The sequence below is a fragment of the Varroa destructor genome, unplaced genomic scaffold (assembly GCF_002443255.2).
Source record: "Varroa destructor unplaced genomic scaffold, Vdes_3.0 BEIS01000001.1, whole genome shotgun sequence".
Taxonomy (NCBI): domain Eukaryota; kingdom Metazoa; phylum Arthropoda; class Arachnida; order Mesostigmata; family Varroidae; genus Varroa; species Varroa destructor.
In genome coordinates, this window is record NW_019211454.1 from 69,398,815 (window position 1) to 69,416,831 (window position 18,017).

General features: G+C 39.6%; 1 protein-coding gene across 7 annotated transcripts in view; it reads left to right on the plus strand.

Moving 5' to 3' along the window:
• The first annotated feature begins 5,687 nt into the window (after window positions 1–5,687).
• LOC111250366 (uncharacterized) overlaps window positions 5,688–18,017 on the plus strand; it is a 21,915-nt gene continuing 9,585 nt past the window's right edge. Inside the window, exons 1-4 of one of the 7 annotated variants that reach the window (XM_086977201.1) lie at window positions 5,788–5,928; window positions 7,416–7,511; window positions 7,813–7,906; window positions 15,455–15,518. In XM_086977201.1, coding sequence (XP_086833327.1) covers window positions 7,872–7,906; window positions 15,455–15,518 — 99 coding nt within the window. In that variant the 5' untranslated portion in view covers window positions 5,788–5,928; window positions 7,416–7,511; window positions 7,813–7,871. Of the gene's footprint in view, window positions 5,929–5,999; window positions 6,558–7,415; window positions 7,512–7,812; window positions 7,907–15,454; window positions 15,519–18,017 lie in introns of those variants that run through there. The other 6 variants (XM_022805521.2, XM_086977202.1, XM_022805531.2 and 3 more) reach the window with 6 other exon arrangements.

Here is an 18,017-nt window from a genome sequence, read left to right on the forward strand (position 1 = left end):
TTTACGTTTGCTCTAAACAAACATGTCGCACTCAGTTGGATTTACTTTCTCCGTCCAGAACCTTACTGTATTGTAGACTACTTGACAACGTATCAGCTTGACTTTGATGGCAGTCTACCCGAAAAATGCTACTAGTAAAGGCAAACGAACGTCTTCTAGAGTCTCTTCTTTGCTAACTTCTATAGTGTGAAACCGGCGATGCGAGGCGCTATGTGTTCGGTCTTGTTTCCTGTATTAAATGGCCTTTGATGAAGATTGACCTAAACTAAAAGTTACTACATGAAACTAAGTGACGTTTATTAAGTGGTGCAAGGCTATTATGTCGACGAAATCTCTTTAACAGTTTATCGTTATGCACCGTTAAATAAAGGATAGAGTAGCCCCGCTGGGTCTAGATTGGTCTTTTCTGCTTACTAGGAGTTCTACAGCATGGGAGGTTCTACTAGGGGTTTGCGACAGCATGATGTTCCTCCGGCTGGGCCAGACGTAGTTTGACGCTAGCAAACGGCCGAGTTTTTCCAACGATGACGAGCGAGGTTTCTATGCTTAGCTTAAAAGTTAACAAACAAATAAAATTCATTCATAAAAAAGGCATGAGCATTATTAGATATAAGAAATACAACAAATAAAGCACACTGTATCATTTGTAACGAAATATTAAGCCTTTTACTTGAAGCCTTAGCTTCAAAAAACTTCTTTCGTTAATGTCGAGGTTACGGCACTATAAAATCAATGTAAGCTATTGTAATAATACAATTATTTTAGGATAACGTCTCGCTGATTCGGCTGCATCCATCACCTGTTTTGACCGCGTTCGATTAACCCAAAAAACTCATTTTTTATTACAGTTCAGTGGGTTAGAGCCCGTTTTCGATGTGAAATTATGCAGGTACCTCATAATTTCAGATCGAAACGCTTTTGCTACCTTAATAATTCGAATAAGATGGACAAGTATAATATATTTACTTATAGTAAACCTGGGTGCTGACACTTGCACACTTGTACATGACTCGATATACGTCACAGCTCTCAATACTTCCTTATTCAGCTTCAAAAAGGGTCACATACGGGCTCTATTCTCAGCTCACAATATCCTCTCTAATCAAATAGCGTTCGCCATTGATTTACTGCTTCTGGTAGATCCTTCACTAATCGTATGGTCTATACGGCACGACGTACCCGTAACTGCACTCGTGTTCCAAGATTCGTGGATTCATCCTGAGTTTCCCATGACTTAGTGCAATTCACCTGCTAAAAATCCGAACGACGATATCGGAAAAAACGATATCAGACTGCAAAAAGCACAGATGCATCTTGACAATCGTTTGATTATAAAGAACGTCGTAAAACGTTGAACCGTTATAAAATAGCACCATTCTAAAACACACTAGAAATTTTTGTCGTATTTTGTATTGAGAAACCTAATGTATATATGTATACGTATTTTTGGAATATTTTCCTTCTAAATTAATTTCCCTATCTTTATCTAATAGTCGTATAGATTAGATATAATCTAGCAACAATCCCGTTGTCTCAGCGTTTACTTCCTGAGGTGTCCGATAGTACGTGGTTCAACAGAATGTCACCTTTTCCAATGGTTCTCAGCACATTTTTTTTAACGCATTTTATAGATCATCTGAATCCTACGGAGAGTCTAAAATGTAAGGCTGCATTTCCGCTATTTTTGACATTAGTGCAGTAAAGGACTCCGTAAAGCTTCAGTTCATGAGCTACACGCGCTTATTGGTAACCTTTATATTTTTTACCATTTACCCTCACCGAATCTTCGGTGCTCTCGGCGTCTTTAACGTGGAACGCTTGCCAATGAAAACGAGAAAGTCATGGATCAGCGACGGAAGTGACGTCGTAATGACGGGTGACCGATGACCGCAAGCTACACACGTACTTGCTCGCTTTTTCAGCAAAGTTCAGAAGCTTGCTACTCATAGAATGCTGATTTCTGGCTTTCTATTAGTTGGCAACTGTGTTGATGATAGGTGTTAGGAAACAAACCATGCATTCTTAGATTTGTTGGATCCAGTGCCGTCTACGTAGACGGATATCGATACGTATTACGGAAAGCTCACTCTTTTAATTTGATAGTCGGATAGCCGCCAGTGTCTTCGGATGATTCGGGCTTTGATGCAAGCCTTTGTTTCGTTGTAGCTAACTATCCACACAGTTTTCTTATTATTTCTTCTTACATACTCGACGTTGTGTAATTTTTGCATAGTTTCAACAATGAGCCATTGTAGCAGGTTATGCTATACCACTATGGGTCAACTTGATAAACAGTGGCTCCGAATGAATGGCCTTTGAGGCCGGCGGCAGTTTTTCGAGCAAAGTCGTCACTTCCTTGTAGGTATCTTTTTTGTACCTCTAAGATGAGCTCGTGTCCTTCAATATGTCTATGTTCGAACTGTCTCTTGTCTGCCTGTTGGATTATAAACCATTATACGGATTCTCTGAACAAGACCAACATCTATAGTCGTTTACGTTTGATACATTGGTAAACGTAACAGATCGCGAGTGTCAGTCTGCATGCCCGACACTGAATCATGGCGCTGAAGACGGCAAGTGGTCAGTTACGCCAAACATAAATAGTATACTGCAGTAACAGTTTGTTCTTTTGAGCTATAAACAGTTAGATTTATTGCTAGACATGCGGAGTCATCTATGTCTGATCGTTCATCCTTAGTAATCCAAGTTACTGTGTGCTGCAAACACCTCCCAAATTGGATAAAAGCGGTATTTGTTTACGAACTTGAAAACATTGACATTTTATTGAGCGTACTTATCTAAATCACCTGAACTTCTGAGCCAGTTGGACAAGACTACGTTATTTTTTCACTCTTCATAAATGATCGTAAAATTACATTTTACAGTCTATTTTTTTCCTGAATTAATTATAATAGATATACTTCTAGGTGTGTTACGTTGCGCAAGAAACATCGGTTGGCCGTTTGTCGCAGATGAGCTACTTTCAGAATTTGAGCGAGGATCAATTGTTATCCAATTTGGTCGTGCAAACTCCTACCAGCATGAAAAAAAAAAGTTTATTTTTTGCCAAAAATTAACCGTCTATGCCGTCAGTAATTTTCATGCAAGATTCGAGCTAAAGTTTTCTGAAGATCGATATAAAGGCTAAACATCATCATACCTGCATACAAAGATTTTTGCAGAAACGAAGATTATATATTGCTAGTTAAATAGTCTATATAAGATCTAACGATTAGTTTTTTTGTGGATGTTTTGTTTTTGTACCTGTCGGAGATTTTGGGCCGCTCCAAGTTTTTGCATTGTTAAGAACTGTAGTCTGTAATTTCCGGAAAATTTTTTTGTCTCCGGAATTTTTTTTCTACCTTGCACCTTTTTTTGTATCACCTTAGTGAATTTTAAACAATTGCCAATATTCGTTAATGAATGGTAAGCACCAAAAGGTTATTTATGAGCGAAAGAAGGAATTTTCTGAGAACAATTTATAAGTGGTTTCTATTTCAGATTGAAGTTGTGATATTACGGTGGATGGTGGTTATATTGAATGCCCATGACTATCACAAACTATAGTACTTCTAGCATATGCTAAATACTTCGTTACGGTATCTGTCTTTTTTTACCTATAGTCTTAAAAATAAAGCATTTTCTATATGTTTATATACATATGTACAGCTTTATGGAGTGATGTCGCTCGAGCTGAATCCAACTCAACGAGATTGCTGATTCCCGTTTTCTATTTTTTTTTGTGTCCGGAGATCGTTTACCAACAATGATTTTCTCCCATGATTGATTAAGGCAGCTTTTGTATTGTGCTCATTAAATTGTCAAGTTTTTCATCGAGCCTAGTCACTGTAGCAATATTGTTAACATGCTAAAATGTTCCTGTTCCAAAGAATAGTTAGCAGGAGTTTTTTTTTTGTTTATTATGTGAGACGAATTGCGTAATATTTCACCTTTCTGTTACGGTCCTCCTGCCGCTTTTTCAGCCAAGAACACTTCGATGCATCAAGAAAAACCGCAGTGTAAAAATAGCAGTTAGGTCTATAAATACAATGCACGTTTATCCTAACATCGGTTATGGTGCGATTGTATCCAAACGACTTCACGAAGTGTGCAAAACATCGACTCAAGAATGCTTTTATTTAACAGTTATTAAAGTATTTTATTGAAATATGCCAATTTATCACAAAAGAGGAAGGAGTCACGAGTCTCTCTTGAAAAAATCTCAGCTAAGATCCAGAATCCGATAGAGCGACATGATCCAAGTAGCCAATATGCACCTTCTCGAGTGCGTTGTCATAGTAACCATCAGTGGCAAGCATGATCCACGCTGCTGCGGTTCAAAGCTCAACGTCGGCTAAAATGATTACTAACTATAAATAAATAACACTGAAATAAGGAATGAAGCAAAAAATTGAAGAAAGTAGGCCATTTATTATTATTAAGCGCAATAGCCGCTTGTACAGTTGCAATGACGTTTCATACGCTTGTTGGAAACACCCCACCGAGACGTACTCCAATTAGCAACTAGTGTTTGACATTATACCGAAAATTGGATAATTCCAAAGATTTGTTCAAATAATACAGAATATAGAAGCAACGAAATATAGAGAAATAGCACAGTCTTTTGCACAAAGGTCTTCGAAAACAGCTCACAGCTGACCAATGGATTTGATCTTATATTGCTGGTGAAATCTATTTCTTCAAGAATCTCATTTCACCCGCTCAGACCAGTTCAAAACGCTGCAGTAAATTGATACTAACACGCTACTTCCGAAAAGCGCCGGGGGACGCTATCGTGTTGGAACATTTGAATTAGAATAACAAATGTAAGGGGTGTGTGTATCGCAGAACGAAGCATTGATAATCCTGCGCAAGATGGAATATCTTGCTTCAGAAGTAAACATAGCTTGGCGCACATCGAAGCGGTTATAATCATGTTGAAGCTACGGTAAATTTGAATAAAGTTTATGGACCTGACGCCTAGGCTGATATCTGGGCTATGTTGCTACACGCTATACTGCTAAATTTCAACATCCTGTGCGCGCAGAATACGTTAGGAAACGTGTCATGCTTTATGTTACACCAGGAAATTAACCGCATTGAAGCCAGCTGATGGCAAAAAGAGGAATTCTTCTGAATGTAAACCGCCTACGTTATTTACTCTTCTAAAGCTAACGGGCACGTCACTTCAGCACATATATATATATATATATATATATTTTGTAAGCGTTGGATAGTAGATAAAGATTTAATTTTTTCCATTTTGTTTTTAAACTTTCGCTAACTAGCCCCTAACGACTAATCCTTTGACTCGTTCTCCAACACGGAATAACTAATCATTTTCTTGTGTATTCTGGCAAATCCTTTGATCTCTAGCGAGCAGAGAGAGAGAGAGAGAGAGAGAGAGAGAGAGAGAGAGAGAAAGTTGTTTCATCGGCTCTCAATCGTCGTCCGTTAGAGGTTGTCGTTGGCTGTCTGTCCGTCCGTCCGTCTGTCCGTCCAACGAGTGTAGCGCAAGCATTATGCTGGGTCCAGTGATCGTCAGCCGTTCGTGAGTGACTCAATTCACTGGCGTCTGCCTCTGTTTCGCGCTCAAATCGCTTGTCACCTACTGCTATGACTGCCGGCACAGACCGCACCTTCTCGCCTCTCCCCCAACAGCAGCAGCGTTCGCCGCCGCAGCAGCTGTATTACTCTCGTGCAGCTCAGTCGTATCGGAGCTGTTTGACTGCCATCATCACTTTGTGGAACTCAAACAAAGATGGCGGCTCGCAGCAAGAGGTCGGCTGACGAGCGAAGATTAGCACATTTAAGGGAAATCGCCAACGAGGGCGCAAACCGCAACTGTCTAGAATGTCATCAGCGAGGTCCGACCTATGTCGACATGACCATTGGGTCATTTGTGTGCACCAAATGCTGCGGCCTCCTGTGAGTAGCAATTCAATAGTGCTTCTGCTAAATCCAGGTAGTACTGCAGGTCGCTACTGCTCATCAGTGAAATGCTTGTCGTATCAGCATAGGCTATATACTCTAATTGATCTTTCAATAATTCTCCGTTTCTTTTCACACAATATATAACACATAATCGTTTGTTTGTTGGTGGCGTTGTAGTAGCTAATGGGAAGTGATGTGAAGCTTCATGGGTGCTATCACCACTTAGAAGGCAGAAAGTGTAATTGCATGTGGATTTGGCCGTGTATCTTCCTCGGTGTGTAGATGTGTATACGTGTATGTGCATGTGTGTGTGTGTGGCCTCTGGCATATCGGTTGACTAGAACCTGCCGGATGTTGAATATCTTTCGTATCAAACGAAGCTTGTCTTCGAATATCATCAGGAAAATGCACAGACGAACGTAACCGACTGTTGTTCTTTGTCATCTAAATCTCTAATAAGGATAAGTCAATACGAACATGAACAGCAGTAGGTTTCTGTACCATTTGACAAGGAGCGTTACCTGATTCCATAGGACGCTTTGCAGCCGCTGGTCGACGACTGCCTCGCACAACCCTGTCTATCCCAGTCTATTTCCAGCACATGACCGAAATCGTTCTTTACAGTACCGTATCTTGAGTTGGTTAATATTCTAATCAATGAAACGATGCCTCTCATTGAAGTCGGAAAGGCTTCGCTTTTTTCATAGGTAGACATTAAAGTAGGTAAAGCTTGGATTGTTAGTCGTAACTACGCACACACGATTGTACTTTTCAAATAGCGAAGATAAACAGTTTTTTTTGCTACGAAAGTGGTATAGTGTTCAGCCGTTCTCGAATCTTCTCCGCAAATCTCGCAAGAATAACGTTTGTTGCTCTACATCCAAACAGTGAATCGCAATTGTCTTGGATTCGAATTCCATTTCAAAGATGACAACGCAACCCTTATAGCTCCCTAATATGTACTATTATATACAGACCTTCTAGCCGACGGTTGTTCGGTGTGTCCAGTCAACCTGAACACCGACAAAAATAACAGGATTCTGCCTGTACTTTTAGCCTGCCGTCGAGTTGCATCAAAAACTGCAATTGCGGTTGCGACTTGCTTTTCTCTCGTCGCCTGTTTCCATCGTTATTGGGGATCTCGTTCACGTTCTTCCGTTTTGATAAGGTGGTACTAAGTTGCCTGTCATTTTTTTTGGCCGGACGAAATGATGGCGCCCTCCGAAAATATTATTACCACTGCTTTAAGAGCAAAATCAATCGCTACAATTACCTATTCTCATTTATCGAGGTGGACTCTAGCAACTTTAACACTAGGTTTAGTTAATAGTCTGCAATAAATAATATCTTTTCACATTTTTGACAAATATATGTTAATTAAAAAAAACCTTTATATTGCAACGGTCGCTTTAATCTTCAGTATAAGAATCAAAGGCTACCTTGTCTTCGTGAGTAGCCTATTTTTGGAGCGTGGTTTTCAGAAAATTCCGGTCGCATCTAAATTATCAAGACTCGCTGACTTACCGCAGTAGCAAGCATTAAATAAAGCACGACATTGTCCTCAACTTCCAAAGAAGGCGCGTAACGCTTTTTTTTTTTTATCAGTATTCCAACTCCGTCAGACTTCGACAGTTATTACCTCTCGCATTGGAAAGAGCATTTTGTATCATAACATACCTTCTATCTCAATTACCGCATAAAATCAAAATTGGGCGGCAAGGATGTTTAATTGACAACCAGAGCAGAGATAAAAATGGCGCAGATAACTCTCATCGTAATCGTTGGAAGTAATCGTAGTATAACAGTAAAGGACTACAGTTACAGATTAGGAGCACAACGCTATATTCATTTATCATGAACTTTCTGTTTTGATTTTAGCCGCGGATTAAATCCGCCCCATCGCACAAAGTCGATTACGATGACGAGCTTCAGCGACGATGAGCTCGACTTTATCAAGAACCGAGGAAACGAGGTAAGCTCCTGTTTTGACTTTAAAGTTCTTCTATTTACATCCCCGAATTATAATTTTCACTTTGTTATGCGTCTACAGTGTATGGATAAAGCTTGTTTGCGACACTTTGTAACATGTTTGCGAGGGTTGATCCAATTGAAAGAGCTGTTGTAACTGTAAAATATAAAGCGGGCGCTTTATTTTGCCATTTTACTGTAAGAATAACTAATTTTTACAACTTGGCCTGACCCATAACCGTGTCTTGACTGTTACTGCTGCAAATGAATGGATGAAGCTGTCGTCCTATAAAATGTACTTGCAATGTGTGCAACTTTACTCGATTCTGTGAGCCGGGAGTAAACTAATATATTAAATGCCCAAACTTTATGTAACTGAAAAAGTATTGAGCTATTAGTTGTAGTAGCCATAAAATTCCTCTAGTACACGCGAATGTACTTTTTTTTGCTTTTATTTTTTTATTGCTGAACTTATTGCTGCCCCGCAGCCAATAAATTCAATGTTTATAGATACTTTGCAGTGAATACAAGTATCGAGATATTTATACTAGACGTTACCTCTTCCTCTTCAGATTAGGCCTGCCTCTTATCTTATTACCGAGTGTATGTGGTTTCTTCGTGTGCTTAATGTTATTTCATAATCTGTTGAGAATATAATACGTTCAGGATGCTGTTGTCCTCTAGCCATGAACTGTGTCATCAATTACTCTTGATGGCTACATCTCGATTGTGAAAAGCACACGTTTGTCACTCAGCGCACTCTCGAGCAAATCTTTAACAAACCTCAATACAGGTTGCCCTACTTATACAAAAACGCTGTAGTCAACCAAGCTCAACTGAAATCTTAAAAAATAATCGTTTCTACACAGGCAGGATATAACACTGAGACGATGGAAACAATCATGGATGATCGTCCAGGCCATATGAGATGGATATTACTTCTGGTTCGATTGATAGTGCTGCCAATTTGTCGATAGAATACGAGAACTTCAAGCGAATGTATAAACATGTTGTTTACAACGGTGTATTGTGTTTATTGTATATTTTAAAGCGATACGTAGTCTCTTTGAAAGCGAGATGATCATTTATTTATTATGTACAGTTTTTCAATCAGGCGTAAATTCTAACGCGTTCAGTAAATGGACCAAGATAAGAGTTGTTTATTCATATCCATAAAATAACCAGACTTTACGGAAACTAATTATGTCTTATTATGTTAAGATGAAATTCTGTTCTGCGAGAATAATCCTATATGTCATGGTTCCATTAACTGCTACCACATGAGCCAAACAGGATTTAAACTATTTCACCAAGCTTACCAAAGGCTGCCCGTCGACATCGTGGAAAAGGTGAACCACGACAAAATCTAAAATAGAATTCCTTTGGTGTTGAAAGATAGCAATTTAATACGGGGTTGTATAGCTGAGAGAGTATCAAAGTAAACATATATGATCAATTGCCAATGGCGGTGGCGTCGCACGTTTGCATAGCCTTGCAATGACAATCAGAACAGTCCGTTTAATACAGTTGTTTTACGTTGAACTGAATCCGTTTTCGAAGGCTTTGTTTTTGGCCAAAAATTTAGGAAATAGCTAATAATAATAATAATGTGGGATTGTTCAACGTAGCTTATCTATATTATGGCTCTATCATAATATGTACACGTATGGTCCATCTACGTTGTATGTATAATAGCGGAATATCCCTTGAGCGAGCTTACGATTTCACTAACCTTATTTACTGGACATTAAGGCGTAAGAAAGCCCTGCTTAAATTCGTTTGTATATTGCGAGTAAAAAACCCTTATTTTGTAAAATAAGACGAAAAATGTATACCGAAACGCCACGGTATTTTGAGTCTTATGGCCGCAAGCGCTTCATTAAAAAATGCACAAAGAAAACACACATGCATTGTTCGCTAAATTTTTGGCGTTACATTCATAATCTGTATGTGACGATGAGCCATCGCACACTTTAAGAGCGCCACCTATGGGCAATACAATAAACTAACAAAATATTAATTATTTATTCTATAAACACTATATATAAGGACGAATCATATCCAACGGAGATCCACAGAAGCAAGGATGACCACCAGGAGTATGCATAACCACTTAATAACTTGGGAAAAGCAGTCGCTAAGAGAAACTTAACGTAATATAGCTCTAACTGCGTTGTCATTGACGCTACGGTATTATCGCAGAATATGACAGCCTTTTGCAGCCATCAGATTATATACATATATATATATATATGGATATTAATGTTTAATTTTGCTTGCTTTTCCTAATACCTAATAGTAAATTCATGTTGCGTTAACTTTGGTAGTCGGGACCTTCGTGGTCATATTTTGAGCAATAAAATCGGTAATGGTTTTGCAAAGTGTACTACACCATATTATATATTGAGAATTTTTCAAACTGTTTTCCATCTCTGTAGATCATGTCTGTCTCAACTATATTGAACATGTATTGTATTTTCTCGTTATACCTTGCCCTCGATATCTTCTGGTTGCACCATCTGTTTAGCTTCTGAACATATTCCTTTAGGAAGTTAACTGGTCTTACCGGAACCCGAGACCCTAAACAACTTCTATTGTGATATTCAAATCCAAGCCAAGGTTCTTGCCCGGTAGCCGATGGGCATCGTTGAGCAGCTTGTCAGTCCCTTTACCTAGGTCCCTAGGTTATTTTTCAAGTCAAGAGTTCGATCAATTAGATTGCTCTGCCAGTGTCAATTTTTTTCTGCGTTCCTATATATCGCAGACAAATCTTTTTTCTCATGCATTTGTATCAACACGTTTAATTTAGAGATGAACAGTTACCAAGGTAGAAAAAAATATGTGACTCCAATTCTGTGCACTTATTTGTTCGGCCAAACCTCTGCTTGAAAGTGGTTAGGGCATGGTCGCTGCTTGGAGGCCCACCAACTACACACAAAAAAACGTTTCTGAATAAAATTATTTTTTCAAAATTCTAAACTCATTAATATCAGGTACAATTATCCTGTTTTGATGTTGTGGCCGATATGGGCTTTACCAGCAGACCTAGAAATATTGATACGCGTAGATTATGCTCGACGAGGTTGAAACCGGGAACGTAATACTTTTCTGACAATATTAATCGCTTAATACATAGAACCTATTATGATATTAACATATTAGGAATTCTAAGGTCATTTTCCAAATGCACGTAAATCCCCGCCTGCTATTTTAACTAAATTTTACGCTACATATTCGCTTGATCAGTAGAGCAACTACTACGGGACCCGACGAAGAAGGGTTTTTTGCTGCATAACCATCGTTGAAATATATTTGAGTGTATTGTACATAGAAATACAGGGACGGTTACTTCGAGCAGACCTTTACTGACTCTTATGATCGGATATCGTTCCGTTCGTGTGGTTCCGATTACGTGATCGACGGTTGGGTAGGATTTTAGTATGTTGGTGGCGATCGGTGTTGTTTTTGTGGTCGCTACATGGGGAGCGTTGTGTGGAAACGTTGGCCTTTACCCTATGAAGGCTGTTGCTGCTGTTCTCACTGGACTCCGATGGTAGGGTCGCGTTCAGTACCACTTATTTCGGTCGTCAGTTCGTACCCGATCCGTCAAAACGGAATACACGAGACGTCTATAAATTGAAGCCCATAGTGCCCATAACTGTGTAAGTGACGGCGATGCAGTTACATGTATTCGTGTGCAGATAAAATACACATACATATAATTAGAACACGGATGATGATTGCTACTGCCGAGGCAGTGTAGGACTACTGAAACAAGCAAGCTATGCTCCTGTCTGAATACGTCTTTCTCTCATAGATGTAATATTGTTTGACGACACAGATATTTCATATGCTATTGTTTGCGGACAGATGTTGAGATATAGTAGCGAAGCTTTTTTTTACTATGATAGGCATGACTACGCATCCTAAATTCTCACAGTCGGATGAGGTTTACCTATTATAGAAAACTGCCGTTTTTAAATTCAGTCAAACCAAAGTCCTGGTTTTTGCCAAATATACACATGCTTCGTTGATATTCTCTTTAAAATTGCTTGCTATTGTCGACATTGCGTCTTCGGGTATCACATTTTTGGTTTATTAGTGAAATAGAAAGCGCAACTTTAGCTATGTTTATTCTAAACGACAGATACATGCAACTGTGAGAACAAAATAGTTTAGTACCTTAATGTATATTAAATTTGTTAGTCATCTGAAATTTGAAGAGGTCTCTACGGCAGATTTGAACCCGTATATTGCCCTGTGTGATGTGTGAACTGAAGCTTCATTTTCTTTTGTTGCTATGTTGCTCTCACTCGGGCAAGTGAGGATCAATACACCAACAAGGAACTCGGCTGACCCGATTCTGAAAACGATGTTTTCATTTGGCGATGACGCAGATTGTTTCTACTGTTGAACCTATTGAAACCGTTTGATTAAGTTCACGCGATATTGAGGAACTAGAACTTACTGCAAACCGATATTTAAGACGATCGATATTGCTGATAAACGTGTTAACTATTGCCGTACGAAATCCCTAACCTACATGGTGTTTTTGTCACCCCGTGGGCTAGCCCATTCTTGGAGCGGAGGGAGATCCGATCATAACTGCATCACTTTTTGGAAACTGGGCATTTACTGGAAGAATATACAACTAAATATCTCTGTAATCTTCTTACTCAATTACATAGACTAACGTTCCAGAAGTTAGCAATAGTCGCCCGTCCTCAAGATTGCATGAGCAAATTATTTCGCGTATCCTAACTATCATATATTACTATTTTTGCGAAAGAATAGAGTAAAGGTTCGAACCCGGGTAAAGAGAGACATTCGTTTCGTGCTGGCGCGATACGGGACGTAAAACTTAAACAATATACGTTATATAAATTTGTGGTCACCTATTATATTTGTATGCGATAAAATGACGCCACAACCCCCTTTGGCACCAGCACATAGCAATATGGAAACATTATTAAGGCAAGGACAGCTTATCAGAAAGTACGTAGTTGAAACTCCTGTTGCACTGCTAAAAAAACAGTGTTTTCTTTCTGCAGCAAAGGTCAAACCTTTACATTCGTAGTTCCCCGGCAGCAACTAGTTCCTAGCAGGAGCCTGCTAGTCGCCCTACTAAACTTTCTGGCTGCTGCCGGAGCCACGAAGCCCCTGGCAACAGGCAGGCTTGGAGCTTTTTGCTCCATATGAAACGAAGCACTGTTTAGCTGTGTTGGCCAGAATAGTTCATATGGTTTCGAGGCCGTCCTGGTCTTCCCTCCACCTGGCTGGCGCCGTCTTCCGTACAACCCACGCTATCTGTCTATATGATTTACGCACGCTCCGTTTTTATTTCTAGCTGGTCTGTTTTCCGCCTTATGCGTTCCCTGTGGCTGATATTCCTCTGCAAAGATACTCCACGACTAAGATTTCCTGATTGCTCTTACAGAAGAGTATCGAATAGAGCACAGAAATGGCGGTGTATGAAATACCGATGAATTATAAATTATAAGATCAATTAATAAATTCAAACTAATGAAACACCTTATACATAAAAAAGGTATGCTAGCTATTGTTTCATAAACCCCCTCTGAGAATAGCAGGTTACTATGGCAATAGGTTTTGGTAAGATGTTGTTGTAATTGTAAACTTGGGAGTACCTTCGAATGCCTGTTCTATCCTCATACTGACATTTTAAAGCAGCTTATTTGCCCTTGCAATATTTTTTGGACAGCACGCGAACGCTCCGTATGTAGTGAGCGGCTCAACGTATACTTTGAATAGCCGAATATAGAATGTTGGGTTCTCTGGAACAAATGAGCGTAAGCCGCAATTAAAGCAACGTATTGCGCCGAGAACTATGTCTGTCATACTGTGGATAATTTTTACTCTTTGTAAAGTGAGTCCGCCAGCGGGGCGTACATAAATAGATTCTGAAGCATAATATATCGACAATCTGATCCATTGGTCTATTTTTAGAACCCGTCTAGCATGTTTTGCAACAATAAGCTGTCACAGTCTTTGTCAGTCTGTGCACAATAAATCTAACTATTTGCCAGCCATTTTATAATGAAACATTCGGCCACTGGAAAATCTTTGAATCCGCTTCACCAGTTGATCAGCGACGCCAAAGTGGAAAGGAAGAAGCCTGCAATGGGCAATTCGTTTTAACGTCGACGTAAACGCCACGTCGAAGCACTAAGGACACGGACTTCGCATTCCCAAAGGGCGGTTCCAATAGCTGCAGGTTTGTCAAGCAGCTTTGTCTTGCCTTGCAAGCAAACGGAGGGCCGGATATCAATCCATGCTTGTTGCCGTTCTCGTATACGGTCGTACAACTGATGATTTCTAGCAGTTCGTGCGCCAGTACTGTTGGTAGGCCCAGTCTTAGGTCCTTTCTTATGCTCTGTGTATTTCGATCGATTTTTCGAAAATTCATGAAAGGGGGACATCGATTTAGATTTTGAGCTTCTTCGATGAAGTATGATAAAAGTCTGTTTAGAGTCTATCTAGTGTTAAATTAGTTAATCTTAAGATGCTTGAGTATCTTTACTGATCTGATATCCAGGTCATGGACAGTGTGTTGGAGGCGGCTTTTAATAAGCAATAAAGAGTCCGATCGGTTGCAATATGTTGTTCGACAGGTATAGAAATTTAAGTACTTGTGCTTTTTCGCAATCATCTGTCGTTAAGATTCTGCGTGATTGGCTGGCAGAGCTGAGAGTGTAGTTTTGCTTTCATGAACCTAAATATGAATCGCTTTTGAGTAACCGCTTCGCAGAATGTTGTCTCCTAATTACGTGTTATCCTTCAAACGCTTCATTGATTCGTACTGTAGGTACGTAGTGTTATGTCAATTGCATTGCTTTTCTAGATATAAACCTTCTTTCAGTCTATGACCGTATTTTCCGCTTGTGGGATGCGCAGCCGTCAACTAGTTGGCTTATTAGTAAGTTTAAGTTCTCATACACGCTGTTCACGCATTTGCAATAATCTCCCTTAGAAATATTGTTTCAGCAAATTGCCTTTTACATAATCAAGTCGTTGAGGGTAGTTATGCTCATCATGCACAAGCACGGCCATGCAGTATGTAGTTATTCTAATTAGAATGCACCTCTTAGATTACCTAATTAGAATACGAACTCGCCGTTGCATAGAACGATATCGCGTGGTGCGTCGTTTCACCTCCGTAGGTAACTGCACCAGCCAATAACTGGCAGCAGAGATAACCAATATCGTTTTCTTGGTTTTCTCGGCATTTACTTGTGGCACGCCTAGCGTAATAATTAATTAATAATTAGCGCCCTTAATTAAATACGGGACAGATTTGAAGCTCCCGAGTATATTTTATTATGGTTTCTGGCTGTTCGGATGGTACCGGCATACGGTCCACGAAATCATTAGTTGCGCCATTACGAGAGAAGTAGGCGGTCACGACCTGTATTCACTGTAAAGTGTGATGTTACAAGTAATACCGTCGAACGAGACGTTAATTTTAGAACACGGTATTTTGTTTCGTACGAGTATAACAACCTCCCCCCTACGCGATATCCTGTCTTTCCAGAACACTTCATCTTGACTCAACTGAAGTTACCTGTTTTTCGGAGAGCCATGTTCTTGTTATTAAGGTGATGTCTACTTTCTTGATTTCTAAATATTGGTTGAGAATGAAATTCTAGATTAATTGAATTGCTTAATTGAAGATACAGTTTGATCTACGGTAATGTCACGTCTGTCGTCAGCTGCAAATCAGGTTGCAAGAAAAGATCAAGGCTGAATGTTCATTTAGAACTCGACAATATTGTACAGTTTCAGTATTGCTTACCCATAAATCATTGTTAGCCTTATTATCGTCAAGCGCCTTAATACAGAATCTGTTATCGCTTCTGCAAATTTTCGTATTCTTGAGCGGTATAGAGCGTACATTACCCTGCTCTATCAAGTGTTCGCAGTGCGCTTTTCGTTAATACGCTAAGGCATATCTTTTGAGGTGCTTTGAACTTTTATCCTTAGCTCTGCAGACGGCAGTCGTTTTGCAGGCTTTCTTCCTTGTTGCCTCTGTTCATGAGAAACTTTTATTTTTTTATTAACACACCCTTCTTAGGCGTGAATTTTGTCGTTCAGGTGACGTAGTGGCCAACGCATATGGCGGCGGCCGACGCTGAGGCTGTGCGCAAGGTTACGCCCTCGGCCACCAGTACGCCCAGCGTGCGTTAGCAATTGGATACAGCCTTTCTAGTCGAAATGCCTCGTTACTAACGTACCCACTTCATGTATCCATTAATCCGTTAGTTCTCGTTGTCAAGGTTCCTACGGAGCCTCGTAGCTCTTCGTTCGCTTCGTGCAGATGTTTGATTTGTTTGCGTGTAGTTCATAGATTTTCGGCGGAACTAGCATCAACCACTCGTTCAGTAGAAGCACCTGTGTGTTGATCAGCTGTGTAAGAGCTATCATCGTCCATTAAGTCGTTCATTGCACTGAAATTGACATTTGAAGATTTGAAGAGATTTATCTTAATCCTGTCACTGAGATCGATTGAGTTATATACTGTATCCAAAGTGTATCCATTCCTTGCACATAGGCAGTTTATGCCCGCCTTTCTCTTGGCGAAAAAAGAAAAATATATATATGCATGCTTGACTTTTAGGTGTTTTGCTACCTATATCTGTTGTTGCCTCTACGGTAATTTACCGTTTGTTTACCATTTCGAGGTTTTCACAAGATCTATCGACATGTTCATTCTATTCCTTCATTGCACTAGCCCTTGTTCTTTAAGCGGAGACTTACACGGATTTTTGGCCCATTAATTGTTAGAACTAGTAATTTCTATAGCGCTTTGAGGACACAACTGATTTAATGCAGAATAACTTAGTGCGCACATTGGTTTTTGATTCGTGATGTTAAATATCCCGGTTCAGCTTATCTCATTGACTAGAGCCACCTTTCGTTTATTTTTTCGATCGAAATTATGTGAAGAGGAATCGTTTGTGTGTCCTTGTTGTGTCTGTTCCTCAATATATATAAACACACTATTACTAAGGTGGTTCCTGGAGGCTTTTCTTTTTACTAAACAAACAATATATATATATATGCTATATATATATGCTATATATATGCGGTAAATCCTTCTGCAGCAAGAAAATCTGGTCACTAGGTTTTCTATGCGAACAGGTATTTTGTCACAGCTGTACGTGAGAGTATGAGGCGTTCACTTTGGCACGACTGACCTAGAGAGGAAATCATCGGTCCGGACTATGACCCCCTGTTATGGCCTCGTGCTTTCTCACAGACAGCAACAAATCATCTGATTGTTGCGATGAGTATATTAGAGTGGGCTTCATTTAAACTGAGATAATTGACAATGGTAAACAATCGTTGTTCACTTATGAAGGTTAGAATGAAAACTGACTTCCTATCCTCGTAAAAATAGAATTTCATCAATTACATTATTGTTTTCAAAGGTAAAAAATACTGTTACAACAATAAATGCCAAATAGCTCGTTATTGTGATGATGACAGCTCTAAAAAAGGCCTAAGAAATATTCATTTCTTAGGCCTTTTTAGAGCTGCACACATTTTACTTGGCTTATTTTCCTCATATAAGCATCATGGGTAACAAAGCTGGTGAAAAAGTAGAGGAGGAAAAACACCTGCACACATATTGGCACGTTAGTGTACACTGTACCTTGTCGACGAGTCTATGCAGTAAATATCGGTACCGTGATTCGCCTAATCGCCCGCCAGTGTGTAGAAGCCAACCTTATTCTCATGATCGTACCTGACATTGAAGGTTATCCGACACATGGCTATAGACAACGATTTCATCTGAATATTTTTCTTTGGGTGGAGTGCTGGCATCGACTCAATTTGATGATGGTACGAATACAATAACGACGGATGATCATGTCATAGCACGTAGCCAGCCTAAGTTTTTTATGGCATCTTTAGTAAGAGAAGAAACGAGGGGCTACTCGTGGCACTATTTAGTGCCGTCTGAAGGGCTGGGCGAATCCTTCACGAACGAGTCTGTCGTTTTAGTCTATATAGAGATATATATATATATATATATATATATATATATATATATATATATATATATATATATATATGTACGTCATTACGACTTA